Genomic DNA, 20339 nt, shown 5'->3' with positions numbered 1-20339 from the left:
GACTGATCCTCGCTGTTAGTGAGTTTGCTATTGTTACTCTCAATAGAGCGCCGGCCATTTACTCGCAGAGCGCGGTCTTTTCTGGAGCTTTTGATCACGTTTCCAAGGTTAAGAATGAAACTATAAATATAAAAAGAGATTCAGTATTTTTCTTTGAAACAGCATAAAATAAAAAAAATACAATTAACAAGAAACTGTGCCTACACGAGGAAGACAAATGAAACAAAGAAGTCAAATGAATGAACACAGAGTGCTCAAAGAAAATTTATTGTACAAAACCTTTGACTGTTTGTAGAAAATACAAATTTCCTTGAAGCGAGAAACACACCAGAGTGACACAAACTGCTTTCCTGCTTACAGATTTCCATCGATTATTGTATTTTTTGGCTGTCTCTGTGCAAAATCTACACTCTTACTTGTCATTTACAACTGGTTTTCAGTGTCACCTTTGCTATTGTGCTTTTAGTAAACCAGGTATGAACAAAAACAGTTTACATGAAATCGTTTAGAAGTCATAGATTGTTTTCTAAAATGTTAAATTCAATTTTTTTAAAAAGAAGTGTAGATACTACACACTCGAGTACACAAATGCTGCTTCAATCGAGCACGCTTGTTAGCATTAAGCCTATTATTACAGCATTACAACATTAAATGGTTCATAAACACAAACCAGGAAGATTAAAAGGAAACTGTAAAACTAATTATCAAAAAAGAATGAAAATTCAATTTTCCCTCAGCAATAAAATCTCTACAGAGTAGAGATCTCAGCAGATTTTGGGCTAGAAGACGTTTAATAGTAGAGAATGTACATTGGAGCTTGATTTGTCTCATCTTCCTTTCTATGTCTTAAAGGAAACTATATACACAAGTTCAGGGTTTGACTGTTCAAATAATGGTACCTGAAAGTGAAGGATGATGAGCTACAGCCTCTAGAAGGTTAGAGAATCGAACCTTCATAAATTTAGATTAAAAAATGCCTGATAAAGGTCGTCTGACTCGAAGCTTACAATAACAAATGGACTGAAAGTGTCGAGTGTTTACTTGTCCTTAGTGTGATAGGTCATCCGTACCACTGTAAAATACCTGCATTTAATTCCTGGATTTAATAAAGGTTTATACAATAATGGTAATAATATAAACACCTTCTTCTGGAATTTACTTGCTAAAAAGGTGGAGTTGTTTTATTTATAACTATATTGTTTTCCTCTAACCCAACAGACTCCCTTTGCCAGGATTGGTTGTCACTGAATGTCATGATGAAGAGACTGAAGTCTGAGAAATTTTAACTGCCAGAGAAAATTATTTAGAGTGCTTTGGGAGTCTGATGAGAGAGCGAGTATGTGACCGAGCTTCACAAATAAGGGATTTAAAGTCTGCTGTAATGGAAGAATTTCATGTTCCACTTTTACAAAAGAAAAAGGCTTTGAGGACGTGACCTGAAAGCTTTCCTATCTGCAAAATGTATTTTTCAACAGTTGTTGGAAAAGAGGGGGTTGTCTTTTTGGGCATTTTGGACTTTTGGGCACTCTTTAAAGAGCAACCTACTCTTGCTGCCATCTAGCAGCTAAAAATGTTTAGCAATGGACAATAGTGCAACACTAACACGGATCTGCTGCATTTCAGTTCACCTGAGTTACTGAGTTAAAGGTGAAAAGGTAATAAAAGTGAAGTGTCTCAGTGATTTGATTCTTGATGTGGCTAAAATATCACATTTTAGATATTGTTACTGGTCTCAAAGTCAATATTTTGTGGTTGTGTCAACACTAGAATTACAAGATGCTTTGGATCAAACTAAACAGCATGAATTATGCCATTAATTCGCTGCACAGGTTCTATGACCCTCAGGTCATATAATATACATAAACGGTCAAAATTAAACGAGCGTCAGTGATGAAAAATCACTCTTACTGTCTAGTTCCATCATTTCAGAGGAAGAGCTCTGTAATGAAAATGCATTCATTACTTTAATGTTTTACGTGTTTCTACGTCCATCAGTGACTCTGCCGCTCTGACACGACGTCCTGCAGACGCTTCAGCAGCACGTCCGGACTGCTGCCGTTCTCTGGACACGCCCTCTTGCTGGGGGAGTCGCACGCTGGTGACATCATCACGTCACCCTCCATGGTGAAGGCCCTCTTCCTGCTCACGCAGCCCTGCCGGATCATCCGGTTGATGTCCGATAATTCCTGCATGCACGGGCCGACAGAGACGAGACAGAAGAGGAAGAGAGAGTCAAGCTTACTGTGAGTCTCAGGCCTGCAACTATTGATTATTTTCATTACGTATTCATTTGCCAATAATTTTTTCAATTAACGCTTTGTCAATGAAGTGAAAAAGAAAATGCCATCATACATAACTTCAATGATTAATTGCTTAACAGAATAGTTGCAGATAATTATTCTGTTGATCTGTTATGATCGTCAGTCTGACTTTTTAACAGCTTGTAAACTGAAGCGTGTGTTATTCTCTTGTATAAACTCGTTTTGTATGCATCTCATGTCTGAACTCTCCCAATGCACACCAAAACACACATCGGAGAGCTTATATAGCTAAAATCTGTTTTCAGTGTTGAGTTATTCTGGTTTAAACATTTGAACTTAACAGTGCAAAACATCCTGAGACAACAAAGGCACATATATGAAGCTCTCAAGTCATTTAAAGGATGTGTCCATGCTGTAAAATAAGGATATAGAATAAAAAGGTAGAACTTACCACTCTGCTTTTTTACAGCAATACTAATTTGCAGATTCTCTCGATCACAATTTAGCCAGTCAACATTTCCTGCAGATTTTTCACGTTTAAAGTCAACCAATAAAAGGAAGTCTATTTCTGTTATAGAAGAGAAACTCTGAGCAGCGAGTGTGTCTGTTGTTGTCCTGATAGATTTAGTGCCGAAATGCAGAAATGCTAATTACACTGAAAGACAGCAGGTGAACATGGAGAAAGTGTTGAGTTTGCATTAATAACAGCCTTTGGTTCTCTCTGCAGCTGAGGTAAATACATTTACTCCAGCTTTCATTTCTCACCAGCCCAGCACACGATGGCGCCACAGCTGAATTTAATAATCGAAACGTTAATTTTCCAGAAGACACTGTGTTAATGTCAGGAGGACAGAGGCAGCCGTGATCTTGCATATCAGAAACACAACAACCCTCCCGTGTGTGTGTGTGTGTGTGTGTGTGTGTGTGTGTGTGTGTTCTTGCCTTGGACGGGCTGCTGTTGATCCTGTAAGTGTAGGAGTTTGGTGTGAGGCAGCTGGCAGAGTTCTTGTGAGGGGAAACGTACAGCGAGTGTCTCTGAGAAACTCGACGAGGAGACAGAGGCTGAGCCCGAACCGACGGGAAAGGAGAGAGAGGAGGAGCGTCCGCCTGAAGAATCAAACACACACACTCAGATTATGTAACCGCTCGTTAAGTATAAGGAGCTAATTTCATTATACTGAACCCAGTTTTCTGCTCGGGGACAAACTGTGAGAGTGTCGTACCCGGTTATCGTGGGTGGCGTATCGCAGCGCAAAGCTTTTCATCTTCAGGACGAAAACACTGTTGTAGAACTGGATGAGGTCCCCGCGTTCCTCCTCCCCCGATTGGTTGGATTTTGCGTCTCCTGACACCTGACTAGTTTTCTCCGCAGCTGATGAAACACACAGATCAGCCGTTTTAAGTCATTTGCCAAAAAACAAAAATCAGCCAAACTATTTGTCGGCTCCAGCTTCTCTGATCTATCATCAAAAACTGAACTTTCTTGTTTTGTTTTATCGGACATTTTTAGAGCTGCAATGACAAGTAAATTAATTGATTAGTCGATGGAATGAAAATTCATCTTTAACAATTTTAAAGACCAAAGCTCGGACTCGGGTCTGGAACCCTTTGAGGTGTTGCAAGATGAACCTGAGCAATTAACTGATGATTAATGAAATAGTAAATAAGAAACATTATGTTCTGCTACTCAAATTTAGATTCAAATTTGAAATAATTTTGGCTGCTGAGGGTCTGAGGTCTTTAAGAAAGAGATCTTCAGTACACAGGATGTGTTGGTTTTTAAAACAAACATCGCTTTGGTTAAACTGTTTTCAACTCATATACGAACTGTAGACATAATGTGTTTAACTTGTGACTGACTTGTGCTTCATTAGAAGAACACGCACCGCGGCTTTAACCGCAGGCCGCCATCTAAGAACACACAGTGTGTTTATTAACCCCTAGTTGCTCCAGAGGTGTGTGACCTCTGACATAAAAAACAATTGTAAGTTGCTTTAGACAAAAGTGTCAGCTAAATGAATAAATGTAAATGTGTTTATGAAGCACTTGTGTCTGTGATCTTACATTCGCCACCAGAAACAGGATCCACCTCCATGTTCTCATCAGCCACCTGCTCTCTGGAAGTGCGACACAGTAGGACGCTGCGGTACACCTACACACACACACACACACACGCACACGCACAGAGAATCACATATAAAGCACTGTTGCACAATGAAATTATGATCACAGGGGCTTTTTAAAGCCAGCTTTAAGGAGACAGGAACTGCATTGTAATTATTTTAATTCATTCATTAATAACTGTTATTCATTTTATGATTTTATCACAATTTGTCTTTATCTCAGAAATTATTATATAATAAGGATTACATAAATGCAGTTTTTACGTTTTTCAGTAGTTTATAGATGGACGGTTGTTGTGTCCTATTATATCATAGTTGTGTGTACGTTTGTGCGAGCGAGCATGTGTATGCGTGTGAGACTCACAAGGCTGCTGGCCTGTGGTTGGCTGCGGTAACACTTCATGATGTCGTGGAAGGTGTGAGTTTCTTTGGTGATCTACAAGGAAAGAAAAACAGGTTAACAGGTTTCTCAACAACTTTTTTACAATTGCACATCCGTCAATCCAAAGTCCGACTAAAACTGAAAACTAGCACAAACTTGCCTCTAATAGTCTAAATGAGTCTGTTTCCACCACTGAACATTTGACTGTTAAGAAATAAGAAATGCTTCCAAAATAAATTAGAAATTAAAAACCTTGTTAAGATGCCAGAAATGTATTTTACCGTGAGGCAAAACTCCACCCTTGAAACAATAACAGCCATTTAATAATTAAATGTGAAGCATTTGGTGAACAAATTAGTTTTCTCACTTTGGATATAATGTAAACGCAACACAGCAGCAGCTGGTCGAGGTGTCGGTCCCGCATCAGATCGGTACAGTGGACCAGAGCGTGTTCGAAACACGTCCAGATCTTCCCTCGCAGCTCCGATGAGATGTCCAGCTTCACACACAAATCCCTCAGGCGTACGCTGGCCAGGTGATACACCTGGAAACAGACACAGGGGAGACGAGTAGGTCAGAAGACTGACACAGTGTTTATATTCGATCAAAGTAGAAGCTAACCCTCTTTATGTGGAAATATGTTTTTACTGAAACGAAGAAAAAAATCAAATAAAGCTGAGTCCTGAAAAATTAAACAATTTTTTTGCATGCACAGAAGATGACAAAGTGTTTTAAAGGGGAAAAATAACTTTTTTAAACATTAAAACATTTTCAGTTCCAGGTGTCGGGGAGTGGAGCTGCAGCGAATAGTTGTTTAATCAATTAGTTGATGTTTGTTTCCTGAACAGACTCCACAGGAACATGACAAAAGGAAATCATAATCGATCTTATTTCCTTGAACAAATGATGATTTATGTCAAGTCAGTTTTATTAATAAAGCCCAGAATCACAAATTCAAAGAACAAAAACAGCCTCTATCCTGAGTCCCTCGATTCATGCTTCTAAGTCACAGAAATCACATCTTTAAAATGGCCGACGATGATGATGACGTCCATCTGAATGTCAATATTGCGTATCTCCTACCTTCCTAAAGAACAGAGCGAGCGATCCGGTGCGTCGCGGCCGACCGCTTCCGGCCTGGGGGTCAGCGGTCGTGGGTGCGGAGGTGACCCGGCTCGGGGAGGCGGTCAGCAGGAACTGAGCGGTGACGGTACCAGAGGAGTCACACGGCTGAACTGGGATCAGTGTAATAGTGCGGTCGTTGTTCATACCTGAAGACATGCATCAGGTGTCAGAAATCTTTCTGGGAGAAATCTTGTTGCAGGTGATGTCATGCATTCATTGGAAAGCATCCGTGTGATAAGCTATAAATTAAGGAGCTGATTGGCTACCTTGCAGCGGGATACTCAGGACGGTGGTCTGGGTACTATGAGTACCGATCCTCAGGGTATTGCTCGAGCCGAACATCAACCTCTTGGCCGGTGACGACAACGGACTCCCACTGGGGGCCACTCCTGTTGTCGGGGCCGGAGGGTCGTCACCGAAGAGACGCCGTTTAGCGCTGCCAGCTGCTGGGGAGCTGTACCGGTCATGGACCGACAGTGGAGAGGGAGGCACATCTGGAAGGGGTGAAGGAAAAACAGATATTTAGGTTTATCAGAGCTCACGTGTAACCTGCATACACAAAGCATATACCTGAACGCTCACCTTTGCGTGCGCTGACCTGGCCTAATCTGAACTCCCTGATGCGGGGGTGGATGATGGGAGAGAGAGCGACAAGAGGCAGGTGGGACTGGCCTCCGCTTGTAGAACCAGAAACAGAACCAGGACCAGAACCCGTGTCAAGACTGGAGGAAAAATTTACCTGAAAAGAGAGATGAGAGGAAATAGTTGCTGAGAGGAGAGAGACGACTAAGACAACGAGAAAGTGAAATAAAGACAAGAGGAAGAAAGTCTGTGCCGACTGCTGCTCAGAGATACAACTCGTAAATTGTGGCTATAAACCGCTCAGTGCTACAAGGGGGAGAAATGCATTGGATAACCTAAACTCAATTAAGTTGGGCGACACTGTCTTTTGGCTGAGCTCAATGAGCGAGCTCTGTCAATTCAGACCTGAAGAATAGGTTTTAATCTCAATTCCCTTCTTATTCTCACCTTTTTCCTCATTTCCTTCTACACGTTCTGTCCTCATATAAAGTGTCCTAATTAAAGTTGTTCGGTGCAGGAAGTTATGTTTCACAATGTTTGTGTATATCTGTGTAAATTTTATTCTAGAAAGTTGAAACAAGTTGAATTTAATGGAGAAATGTTCAATAAAATAATAACTTTCTCTCACTCTCAATGCAATTCAAGAGATAATCTTTGTTTAGTATGTGTGCATCTACATGCAGCTGTTTATAAGTAAGTGTGCGCGTCTCTCTGAGTGTGTGTTTCCTGCCGACCTCCTCCACTGTTGGGATTTTGTTCCCAGCAGCCTGCAGGGCGCTCCACAGGGCAGAGTCTGTGCTCCACGCTCTGCTCTCCAGAACCTGTTCCTCAATCAGGTTCAGATGCTTCACCATGTCTCTGGACAGGCCTTCCTCTGAGCGGATAAACACCTCAATGACCTGCACGCACACACAATAAATCCAGTTATATTCATAAACAGCTGGGAAACTTTACTATTTATTTTATGACTTAGGAAGATGTTTTATGAATTGTGATACAAGTTTCACTCATGACGTAAAGACACTGGCAAAATATTCCGGTGGAAACATGTAAATGGAGGCTGACAGACACATGTTTGCTTTAGGTGACAAGGTGTCTCAGCTTGATCAACGAAGTGAAATCTGAGCAGTTAAATTACATCTCTGGCTATTTGTGTTTAAATATATACTAAAAAAGTGTATATGTTTCTGAGTGTGTCCGACCTTGAAAAAGTAGAATGGGGTCAGTTTGAAGATGTTGATGATCCAGGGGAAGGTTCTCTGGGAGCTGTAGGAGAACAACACGACCTCCAGACAACAGGCCATCAGGGAACAGTGGAAGATGTCCTGCTCCAATAGCACCTAACACACACACACACACACACACTTACTCAAAGAGACGTCTTCACACCGCCAGCTGATAAATTATCACAAAACACTTAAACACTGGAGACGTCTAATGATATAAAGGAAGGTAACATAGACAAGAAGACTCATACATGGACGTTCTTGGGAGCAGCACATGCAACAAATTAGACTTAACTTAAAGGTCAACTTGCTTTTTTTCCTGTGCTTTCAACCACATCTGGTTGAAATAGAATTAGAAAAAGCTAGTAAGTAGACCCTTGAGTTCTGTCACACAAATAAAGATAAGAAAGACACTGTAGCTGCTGCTTACACTCATGTCTTTGCCGTGCAGCCGTTTGGTCTCCTGAACCAAGACGTTCTCCAGGATCTTGTAATAGAGGATCTCGGCAAGTTTCAGCCGGTTCTCTGCAAAGTCTGAAACAAAAAGGCAAAAGGAAGCTCATTTATATACCACGGTGATTCTGCTGCATCAGTGATCCCAGTATTTTGTCCCAGGTTCCAAACTGAGAAAATAAATAAATAATAATAAACAAAAACAACATATATATTTTTATAGCGCCTTTTCAAGGATGCTTTTCACATAACTACAGACACACAACAAACAACAAAAGGAGGTCATTCTAGATTATATGCCTTGGTAAAGAGGTGGGTTTTTAGAAGGTTTTTGAAAGTGTCCAAAGATGGAGCACCGCAGATCTCTGTGGGGATCGAATTCCAGATGGTGGGGGCTGCAACGCTGAAGGCTCTGTCCCCAAAAGTCCGCAGTCTGGTGTGGGGGACAGAGAGCAAGCCCTTTGTAAACAATAAAGTATGTTTACGTTGTCGGTGGACCTTGCTGGGTACTCCATAAAGGACACCATTGCAGTAGTCCAAGCGGGAGGTGATGAAGACATGAGTGACTCTGCCACAGGGTCGAAGTCAGGAGATATTATTTTTTAGTTGATATTTTTTACTGCAGCTGGAGGATTCAGTGGGAAGAAAAGATCCTCTTATAACATGACGTATGTTGGTTGAGGCAGCTCCTGGTGGAGACATCGGCACTGTTACGGTACAAAATGGTGAGACTGACAATTGTTTTTGAATGACTCGCCTGAATGTTTATCAAATATGCTTCATTTTGTTTGTTTCATGGAATTTGAATCCAGTTTTAAAATGTTGTTACACACAGAACATTTAAATGTCAAATGTGAGGAAACTGAGGATACCCCACCAAGAAATAGTTGTGTTTATTTGTGTGCACGCGTGTGGTGTACCTATGTGAGAGCCAGGCATGTCCTCTGAGTCGTTGGTGTAATGTTCTTTGAAGGTTTGTCCCAGCGTCTTTACTCTTGCCAGGATGGCCTCTGTGGGATCTCTGGAGCACGACCTTAAATAACAGCACAGGACACACGGTTTTATATACACAAAATATACAGTAACGCACCTTTAAATTAAAGCAATGTTTTTGACCAGTTCTGTGTTTGTAGTTTCAAATGTTTAGAATTTAAAAGCAGTATGTGCAACTGAAATCCCAAATTAAACAATGAAAATGTGTCTAACGAAAAGTAGAAAGCAAACTTTTTTAATTAAATGATTATGCCATGTTCTAGCCATGTTAGACAAAGTACTTCTGAGAAATTCTTCCAAACCTTCATTTATTTCTGGAATTCAAATTTTATGTCTGAGGAGGAAATGATGACTGATAAATGAATCATTTGGTCTTCACAAGTAAGTGGAATCCAAAGTCATGTCTGAAACTTTGACCAAAGAAAGCAAATCTTTAAAAAAGGAGCTGTAAGTGACAATCACTACTAAATGTTGCACTAGAGCACCAGCATCAATCAAAACAAACTCCACAAAAACAGTAATTTTAATAAAACACACTTCATTCAATCATTAAATCATGTTCCAACAATCACCAACTCTGGTTTGGCTTAAGTAAATCCTTCACCGTGTTACATGAGCAAAGAAACGGCCGTTGTTGAGCATGCATGCACTAACATGCACGCACAGCCGGACCGGCCATCGAATCAAAGAGCAGAGAAGCTCAGATGACAACACACACACGCCGTCATTCTCTGCTCAGGATGCTGATACTCCACCATTATTTAAAAAGCAAACAGTTATACACAGTACTATATTAATGTTCAGAATCTCTTACACAGAACCAACACTCCACTTCTATAACAGGATGCTAAAAACATGTTAGTTAGTGATTTTTAGAGGAGATCTGTTTACCTCTGGGCAGAGCCCGACTAGGTGTTTCCCCTCCGCTTCCAGTCTTTGCGCTAAGCTAACTGTCTTTAGCTTCGCACAAACGGTCAGAGGTAAGAGTGGTTATCAATCGTCGCATCCAACTCTCGGCAAGAAAGCAAATGAACGTATTTTCGTCTGAAACTACAGGAAATCTCATCTACTCTACTCCCGTCTCCCTGTTCGCATTGCACTACTCGATCCTGGTCCAACGTACTCTTCGTTGCTCGACTGAAACAAACAGATGAGATACAGGCAGGGGAAACAGACAAAGACGGGAACTGACTTGAAGGTCTGCAGCAGCTGGTCGCTGGGGGCCGTCCTCAACCCGGCCACCATGCTCTGCAGCCGGCTCACACTCTGCGTCGCTGAAGAGACGGGCGTGACGAGCAGGTCCTTCTCTTTCAGGTAGACTCGACCCGTCAGAGGGGTGGAGGGAGCGAGAGAGCCGGACTGCACAGAGAGAGAGAGAGATTGTTTCTGAGTGAGCGTGTGTTTATACCATCTGTGCGCCTCTGTAAAGTACATTGTGTGTGTAACAAACAGACAGGTTCAGTTTACCGTTCACCAAATGATCGGCGCTCTTTAAGCGCGTTCATGCACAACACTGTATGGACACATTGCCTGTCAAACTTTTGATTTTATTTATGAAGGGTTGCAACCGTACATATTTCTGCCCACATACTGTTGTATGTGGATTGACAATGCATTTGCACAATGCTTTCCTGATCACCTCTGGAGGTGGTCTGGACAATCGGATCACAATCTGTCCTCAGTGCGTCTTGGGTGCATTTACACCTGTACTTTTGTGTGGTCAAACGATATCCGATTGCAATCCGCTCACCCGAAATCCTCCATTGTTGTCCAGATACCTGACGGCTGTAGAAGCACAACCACACTGGATTCTTTCCCTTGAACAGCAGAGGTTTGGCTACATCCTGTAACTCTCCCACAAACACACCAGAGAGCCTCTCCGGGATGCTAGCTTAGCTACCACATAGAAACTTTTTTTTAAAAAAAACACACAAAAATGTGCCTCTAGTGATGGTCAAAGCCCATCGGGACTCTCTGTGTTTCCAGCACGGATACTGAGAGTCTGACAGCTGCTGCTCATGGATGGTTAGCTCTGAGTACCAGCTCCATATGGCTGTTCTTGGCTACGTTCCTTACCTGCAGCCTCACGCAATACGTAGCTATGAGGCTGTCCTGTGCAGTCCTCTGCTGCATTGTTTGAATATGCTGAGAAAGACGGAGCTAGCAGAATTTGGGTGTGTGTAGTAACAGATAAGTGAGCCACACTGAACACACACACTGGAGTTTATTTTGACTCTTGACTGAAAATAGTCCCCAACTGTCCTCCTGTTTGAGTAATGTTTAAAAACTATAGTGGACATTTTCAGGAGCTTTTCAAAAAAAAATTAAAATAGATATGCGAGCTGTTTTAAAGCTTTACATCCTCAGTAGGAACCAATGGGCTTGGAGCTGACATCCTGTCAGTAATCCAGAGACGGACTACCATGTTGTTGGTTTTGGTCTTTTCAAGTTTTTGTATGCTTGTCTATACCTTCTGTACCGGTGGATTTGTGTGTTTGTGTGTACCTTCTCTACATGTTGTTGCAGCTGCTTCTGAGCATTCGTCTGGCTGCCAGACTGTTCCTGAACAATCTTCCTCGGAGTCCCAATTTCCTCGTCGGCGTCGGCATCCAGGAACACTCGCTCATCAAAATCTCCCACCGTCAACACATACTCCTCATACTCCCTGTTTATGGCCTTACTGTACGCAACACACACACACACAGACACAGACGGGCAGTTAAACACAACAATATCTTGCGTTCAAACTTTTAATTCAGCAACATAAACTTGGAGACAGAACTTTACATTTTCCCTCAATGTGACCCTTGACCTCTGATCCCTGATTGGCTTACTTGTTATCAATGAAGTTCTGAGGATCCATCAGTTCAGTCAAATGCTCCTCATTGCCTTTCAGGATCTGGTTGGGAAAAGACATTACGACAAACATTTGTTAACAATGACAGATAGATAAAAAGTAGGATATTATATAGAATAGAATAGAATAAAGTGAGTTTGGAAGGAAGAAAGGAAGGAAGCCATGACACAGGAAACAAACCTGAATGAATATATGCGTGTGTTGTGTGTACCTGTCTATGGAAGAGTTTCTGTATGTAGGGTTTGAAGTAGTGCTGTTTGATGCCTTTCGCTTCCACCACCAGCCCGTCATGTAGCTCGCATAACCTCTCCAACACACACGGAGGAGGCTCGTCCGGTGAAACGTGGCTGTCGATGCGGTACAGAGCAGGCAGACCTGCACACAAACACACAAGCGCATAAGCAAACACACCAGTACACAAATAGGCTACGTATATAAACACGTTTAAAGAGGAATGCTGCCTGCACCGACTGATCTTAATGAGATAACTAACTAGCTGAGGCATATGCACGTCTGTGTGAGTTAAAAAAATCATAAAAGAAATGGAAGGAAACCGGAGAGGCATCTGACAGAAACAGAAGGACCTGGAGCTAAATTGACAGGAACACTGTATACACACACTGATGACATTACATCAGTACACACATTGAATGTTTGAAGCAAATAAACACAGACTGCAGTAACATTCAAGTAAATAACGAGCTGTGCATTCATTCTAAACACAACTATACACGCACACACACGTCAAAGCCTCACCTCTGAACGTTGGGTTGATGAGGTCCTTCCTGTTGGCGCAGAGCAGAGCGTTGCCAAACACCAAGTCCAGACAGCAAAGCAGCAGGTGGTACGAGTTCACAAGGTCATCACCGATCATACGGAAGTTACCTTTACACACACACACGGGTCATGTATCACACAGAGGTAATCTGCAGTATAACAAGATACAACTACAATGAAGAACACTGGTTCCAGATTCTCACATGTGAGGATTGTGTGAATATTTTTCTAACAATTTATAGACAATTTACAGCAGAGGCTTAAAGATGTTTTCAAAGCTGCCAGCAAAACATCACAGAGCTTGTAGCTCCTCAGCGGTCTGGATTTGTTTCTTTGTACCTTTAGTGTAGACAAACAGAGTCCAGCAGAACTTGAACACATCACTGATGTGACATGGCAGTCGCCTGCAGAGCCAAAGAGAGGACACACACTCCTGTTAGACTGGGCTGGGTGTCAGTGTGTGTGTGTGTGTGTTTGCTTGTCTCTCCATAAGCAGCAATCACAGAAAAGATAACTCAATATGACAGACAGAATAAAATCTTTGCACTTGTGTTTGCCAAGGATGGCAGTGTGTGCGTCGTGCCTGTGTTTCCTGCTGCGTGGCTGCCGTGGCGGCTCGGCTCCCTGCGGGTTCTGAAACATGTCCATGAAGATGGGCTCAAACTTGCGGAAGATCACAGTGGAAACCTCAAAGTTTCGCTCCAGTCGCTCCATGCGCAGCCTGAAGTCGTGCGGGAGGTTGGACATGTCGGCCCACTTCCTCATCTTAGAGAAGAACTGGATCAGACTGGGAGGACGGGGAGAGAAGTTTTAGAAGTAACTCACAAAAGCCAAAGCCTTACATCTAAAAAAAAAAAAGATATAAACAAAGTATCTGTAGCTCCAGAAATACATATTTAAATTCTTTAAAACTAATTGGAGGTCTTCAAGGTCATGATAAAGACAGAAAGCCAGATGTTTGTGAATCAGAGGTCTAAAATAAACTAAGAAAGCTCAAAAATATTTTATGATGCAAACAGAATGCATTAAATCCTTAATAATGCAGCTCAGTCAGTTAGAGGCATTTAGCTCAGACAGTCAATAACTTGTTATGCCATGTAACTGAAGTGAAGCATTTCCAACCAGGGACAGAAAAGCATCGAGTCAAATCACTACATAAAATAAACCCAAAATCCCAAATATACTGCAATTTCTCAAAACAGAATATAATGTGAAATAATATATAATTTATTACTCAGCTTTACTAACACAAACATTCTCATTGAATGGTTAAAAACTAACTTACTCAAAATTAAGACATTGTCATCCTTTTGATATCTTTGGATGACTTGGGGTGATGATGGTGCAGTGGATAGGACGCATGCCTTTGTTGTGACAGACCCGGGTTCAACTCCCAACTGTGACACCCACCATTGTCTCCCGGAGCAAGACACTTAACCTCTATTGCTCCAGAGGCGTGCGACCTCTGACAGGTATAGCAATTGTAAGTTGCTTTGGATAAAAGCGTCAGCTAAATTAAGTAATGTAATGAAAATAAAGCCAGTGCTTTAAAAAACTTCCCTGCTGGATGCAAATCGTTATCTGTGATCTTTCTCAACTCACACTTTTTGCTAGACAGAAAAATTCATCAGTTAACAGATCAGAGGGGGAACATTTAGTAGTGAAGCTGTAATTACAACCGTTTCCATGTACTTTTAATACAGCTTTAGTTTGTAGTTTATGACCCAGTTCTTTTAAAGTTTTTGTTATACTTCAGTTACTCAACTTAAATCTTCAACTTTCAGTTCAATTAAAGAACATGTTCACATGCCAAGCAATTCTTAATACAATACTAACATACTCGTATGTGAATTGAAGGATCCTAAATGTTACAACACCAACTAAATCCCTTAAAGGTTTACATGGTACACGCTGTGATCTGCTACATATGTTTGTGTTTACATTGTCAGGCACTGCAGAGGTACTGACCTGAGTTTGGCCGTGCGAAGGATCCTGGTGAGAGAGACACAGTTTCCTTCCATCAAGCCTTTACCCACTGTGGGAGTGGATCCCTTCCTGCAGGCTGCATACAGCGAACAGGCCAACCAGTGGACCACCTCTCCCTGCACAAACACAGCAACACGTGTACCCAAACGTTACATGTTATCTTCATTCTGCATGAACAGAAAGCTCACCAGTCACTTATCCACTTCCAGCACACAAACAAACTTATGCACATCAACAAGATCATGAAAATATGCACAAAAACACTGTGAATGTGTCAAGAACACAACATAACGTGTAGTTGAAATTTTACCGGTTTTGTTTCTACATGTTCCCACTTGCACTCTTACTTTTAAGGTTTTATTTAACGACTGAAAAAGCTGATTATTTTTAATGAGGCTGGTGACGGACACAAAATGACACTATTGACCCTGTGAGTCATAATTCTGTAGCATTTGACTGACAGCTACAGAAAACCTTCAACAAACAGATCATTATAAAACCTAGGAGACCGCACAACCATCCACACCAGGGAGCACAAACATTATTTTTCACTTGGTTTTAGCTGAAACCATTCAGTCAATTTACTGATTATACCAGCTTCTTAAATGCCAGTATTTTTTTTGCATTTCTCTGTTTTATGCAACTACAAATTAAATTTGTTTGGGTTTTAAACTGGTGATTGGACAAGTTACGAGCAGTCTGAATTAGGTATTGCCGAATGTTCGGTCACCAAAAATAGCTCTTTTGGTGTTCGGCCTAATACGTCAAAAGGCCTAAGAAATTTACTGAACAATTACGTTGACATGTCTGCAGCGTGGAAGCATTTTAAACTGTCCGAGAAAGACTCACCGTTTGCAGACACTGTTGTGCAGAATTGTCTTTTAGCACATCTACTCCATCTGTGGCTGACTTCTTAGAAAAGGCAACAAACGGTCTGACCCACTTTGAGTGTTCCTCTCACTCGTTTCTGATAAGGCGATTAAGCTAGACGCACCAACATTTGGAGTGCACAAGTATTCAAGCCTTTATGGTAACTGAAATGGCCCAGTGCGAGCTGACAGGCAGGTTTGCGCCTTTATCCTGTCAATTTCTCTTTTTACAAAAACATGTGTTGCAGTATGAGAGTCCTACCTGAAGAGAGGCTGTGAAGTCTTCATGTTACACGATACGTGAACCACATACAACATTATTTATCAAATTGGGTCGGACTTGATGAATTTAGTGCGAGGATACACGTCTGGTTTTTGCCCAGTTTTCAAAATAAGGAGTCTATACAGTATGGAAATAAGATTAATTAGATTATATTCACATAAAGTATAAAACATATTACGTGTCCATTCAAAGTAAATGGACACATGTAATTTACTTTACCGGACCCTCTCGGGCCTCAGACCCAACCACCATAGTCTCTCCAAATCCTGTGGGAAACACTGAGTAAAATGCACATTTTGACTATTTAATTTATGCAATGGTAAAAAAAGACATATGAAAGGAAATATTTAAATGTACTTGTTTGCTGTTCAGCAATTTTTTCGGTGCATCCCTAATCTGATTGTGTCGTATTTCTACATTTTATAGCTTAATTAATCAACAGTAAGGGAAATGGCCTGAACCTTAATCTATAATCGAAACATCAGCAGTCCTACACTGTCTTCTTTTAAAACCCCTTAATCACCACACAATAGGCAATCTGACCAGTATCTTATCTGACTTTGTTTGCAACACGAACCCTTACTGTAAGTGGTATTGGCTTCAGTTACATAATAAATTAAATGTATTAATTCTTAATGAAAGCAGCTTTTTCTTCTGCCACATAGTAACTAATGAATTATGACAATTAAAACAGATAAATGTCACTTTGTAGAATGACATAAGACCAAAGCAGCTGTTAGCTGAGTGGATAAATTAAGTGGCATGTGACGTTAAGTGCCATTTAGCCAGCGAGGCGGCTGCTACTTCTCCCTCTTATCCTTCACTGTGGAGCTAAGTCATAATTACACATCTGTAAAGTCACTTGAATCCCTGCGTTCAATAACAATGAAGTAATCACTGGTTCAGGTTTGGACATAGGGGCGAATGCAGACAAACAAGTTGTCTTGTCACAACATGTCAGTTAACCAAAACAACAGTGCCGCACAAACACCTGATCGACACTATGTCTGAAGCTGATGGGAGAATTTAGATGTCAAAGTTAATATCACTTATATAAATTCAGTGGACATTTTATTAGGTGTAACTTTCTTTTGAAAGTACATCTGAAACAATTAGATGATTAGGATGATTGACAGGAAACTATTCTCACACTAATTTAATAATTGTTTACATCCGTATTAAGCAAGAAAGTCAATCATTCTCTGCTCCAACTTCTTGTCTGTGAGGATTTTCTGCTTTTAACTGAATATATTTGGGTTTTCTGCTCCTAGTTGGACCAAACAACACATTACTTTGGAAGAGTTTATGGCCATTTTCCCCACTATGACATTTCTGACATTTTAAAGACCAAACAATGCACAGATTAATCAATAATGATGATAAGTTGCAGCCCTATCTGAAAGTGTATTATTGTTTATATTAGAAGATGCTTTCTCTCTCTCATTGAAATGTGAATATGTGACTGTTTCTTCAGCTGTCGGTCAAAATAAGACTGTGGTGGAAGAAGTACTTAAGTAGAAGTAGCAATACACCAGTACAGAAATAATCTGGTACAAGTAAAAGTACTCACTGTGTACAATGGCCCATTTCAGAATAAAGTACATTTTATTACTGGATTATATTATTGATCGCTTTAACGTTGTAGTAAAGGTGGAGCTAATTGTTATTACTTTATATACTGTCTGCCAGGGAGGCTAGCTTGTGATTTATACTTTGTGTAATTAATCTGAATCTGCAAAGCAACTAGTTTTCAAATAAGTATAATGAAGACAATAAAACTCCACCTCTGAAGTGTAACATTAGTGGAGTAGAAGTATAAAATAGCAGAAAATGGACAAAATGTTACTCAAGTAAAGCACATAAAGTAAATGCACCACTGTGAAGTAAACAATCTTAAATAACCATGTTGGGCTCTCGGGGTGGGGGGGCTGCAGACAATCTAGATACTTTACCGTGTATATAGTATACCGCATATAAGACTAAACGTTATTAAGTAGGTGAATCTAAATAATAAAAATCTGAAAGAGTCTTCAGTTGAAGCCCTTTAACCCAGTGTCTGTGTCCTACACTCAGTTTAGTTCTGCAAGGAGTTAGAGGAGAGGTTACTTACCTCTAGTGTAACGTTATGTATTTTACATCTAGTGTATTTTACCTCCAGTGTGTACTTTTGTATTTTACCTCCAGTGTGTATGTATTCCATATGGCAGTGAAGTTCTCCATGGCTTCAGTGGCAGTTTGCTCGTCCATGTTCAGCTCCTGACACAACGTCTCCAGACTCCTCCGGACGGAGCTCTCCTCCATCCTCCCCGACTCAGAATCCGACGACTCTTCGCCCCGCATTCGTACAAACTTACTGTTACAGTTTCCGCCAAGTTTAAAACCCCCCCTAGAGTTGAAATCTAAACACGAAAACACGTCGCCCACCCACCTACACGCATCGAAACAACAACAGCTTTCCCCACGACCGGCGGACTTCCGCTAAACCGTCCCCACAATGCAGCGCGTTGGCGCGAAAACTACTGAACGTCGACCAATCAGACGCGAGGGAAGCGTCGGGCCCCAACCCCCTTCCCCACGCGCTTCTCCTCCTGCTCTCGTGCTTCTTCTTCCTTTACAAAGCAACCTGCAAAAAAAAACAACAATAATCTTACTTTTGTTGACTTTCTTACAGTCAAATAGGCTTTTTTTCCCTCTGAACTTTACTCGTATCACAATAAAACTTCACAAACTAAATGTCTAGTCTACATAAATAGAAGCTATTTTATTTATTTTTTAATATGCAAATGAGGTATTTACTCAATAAGTGTGCGCTAATTAATTCTCATATCACACAAATTCATTTATCAGCACATTGAAAAGTCAGATGGGTATTTTTTTTATTTAATTGTGACCACTTTATTTTTTATTATGTTCTTATGCAAATTAGGTATTTCCTCAACGCAAATTTGTAGTTATTCTGCTATATTTTTATATTTAGTCAATTTATATATTTATAAAAATACAAATCCTCTCCCCCTGTATTAATGTCAGCACAACACCGACCCATGCACATGTAAATATCTGGCACATTGTTCTTTCTTTTATTATTATTTTATAACTTGCATGTGTTTATTCCATATTAATGTGTTTTTACATTTATTTATGTCAACTGTATGTTTGTCTACGTGTGTAGCAACTTATCACCAAATCAAATTCCTTGTACTTGGAAAATACTACTTGGAAAAAAAGCTCTTTCTGATTCTGACTCTGAAATATGCGCTAATTTGCATATCACAGATACAGATAAAATAAAGAAATTTAAAAAATAAATCCTACCGACTGTGGACATCCCCTGAATTTTCCTCTAGCGCCAATCTTTGGTTATTTAGGGAAAATGCAGGTACAATGTAGTCATGCATCATTTGCATTGTGAGGGTTTCTCAACTGATCAAATTGAAAATATTATATCCCTAACATCCGTGTTTAATTTCTGGTTTTAGTCTATTGAGAGTGGATTCCCAATCTAAATTCCTATCTGATCCACATGTGAGATTTCTATATACTGTATGTAGATGGGTAGAAAGTCTTCTCAAACAGCATTTGGATTTGTCAAACTTTCTCAGATGGAGCAGAAACTTGCGACTGAAGTTATTTTAACGTTACCCTGAATCTAAGACTACTCTGGAAGCTTCATAAAAGTATTGTAAAAGTACATTACAGTAGCTGTAGCATTTCCACACTGTTCCTTGTTGAAGTGCACATAGATAAAACAACCACTAGAGGGAAGTGCTCAGCCATAATGCAACAGTGAGCACTCCACCCATAATGTGACCTTATTGCTTCTGAGCACTGCCGTTATTTAAACAATTTATATATGCAGTAGTTTCTATATAAAAAAGAAACTGCAAGATTGATCATTTATTATGTGCATTCTCACATACTGTATATGCACAAATGCACACTTTGTGTAATGTGATTAAATTCACCCACCATCACTAAGGTATATTCTGTATTCATGCCATTAATTCAGGATCTTAGCTTGTTGTTAAAGATATGTTGAAAAGCAAAACAAATGTTAATCATATCAAATAGATATATATTGGTAACAGGTCCAAATACAATTTAAATCATACAAACAAGCATGTGCAAAAACATAAAGATTTCACCGTAAGTGTTAATTACTTATACTTTTTAATACTAGGCTATATTTCATTTGTATGCTTTATTTTGAAATTCAAATGAGCAAGTTCTCTGCAGACCTTTCTCTAAAAAGGTTTTAAGGAAGCAGGAAGGAAAAACTCTCCAAAACCTATTTGTTCATGTTCATTTTATTTGTGAAAGCAACAGCAGACAAAGAAAGTTAAACCTAAACACCACATCTGTAGATGAAGACTACTAGTTCATTTGAAAGACCTTCAGAGTATAAAACTGAGCAGGCAAACA

At 40.4% G+C, this 20339-nt stretch overlaps 1 protein-coding gene across 1 annotated transcript; it reads right to left on the bottom strand.

Moving 5' to 3' along the window:
- Positions 1-231: 231 nt before the first annotated feature.
- On the bottom strand, positions 232-18395 carry rbl1 (retinoblastoma-like 1 (p107)). Its single transcript, XM_038696883.1, has 22 exons — positions 18096-18395; positions 14748-14881; positions 13363-13566; positions 13119-13183; positions 12759-12887; positions 12214-12377; positions 11980-12044; positions 11651-11825; positions 10338-10504; positions 9073-9185; positions 8130-8233; positions 7676-7813; positions 7208-7372; positions 6474-6630; positions 6158-6385; positions 5850-6037; positions 5134-5310; positions 4749-4820; positions 4326-4413; positions 3485-3633; positions 3204-3368; positions 232-2186 (listed from the first exon to the last, which is right to left on the bottom strand). Exons 1-22 carry the CDS (start codon positions 18255-18257, stop codon positions 1992-1994), a joined length of 3204 nt encoding a protein of 1067 aa, XP_038552811.1. The 5' UTR covers positions 18258-18395; the 3' UTR covers positions 232-1991.
- Between the last annotated feature and the right edge of the window lie 1944 nt (positions 18396-20339).

This window comes from Micropterus salmoides, unplaced genomic scaffold, assembly GCF_014851395.1.
Source record: "Micropterus salmoides isolate LMB-PRFRI ecotype aquatic unplaced genomic scaffold, ASM1485139v1 Ms_hic_scaffold_4, whole genome shotgun sequence".
Taxonomy (NCBI): Eukaryota; Metazoa; Chordata; class Actinopteri; order Centrarchiformes; family Centrarchidae; genus Micropterus; species Micropterus salmoides.
Note: the sequence above shows the minus strand (reverse complement) of the source record. Positions and strands in the feature narration are given on the sequence as shown.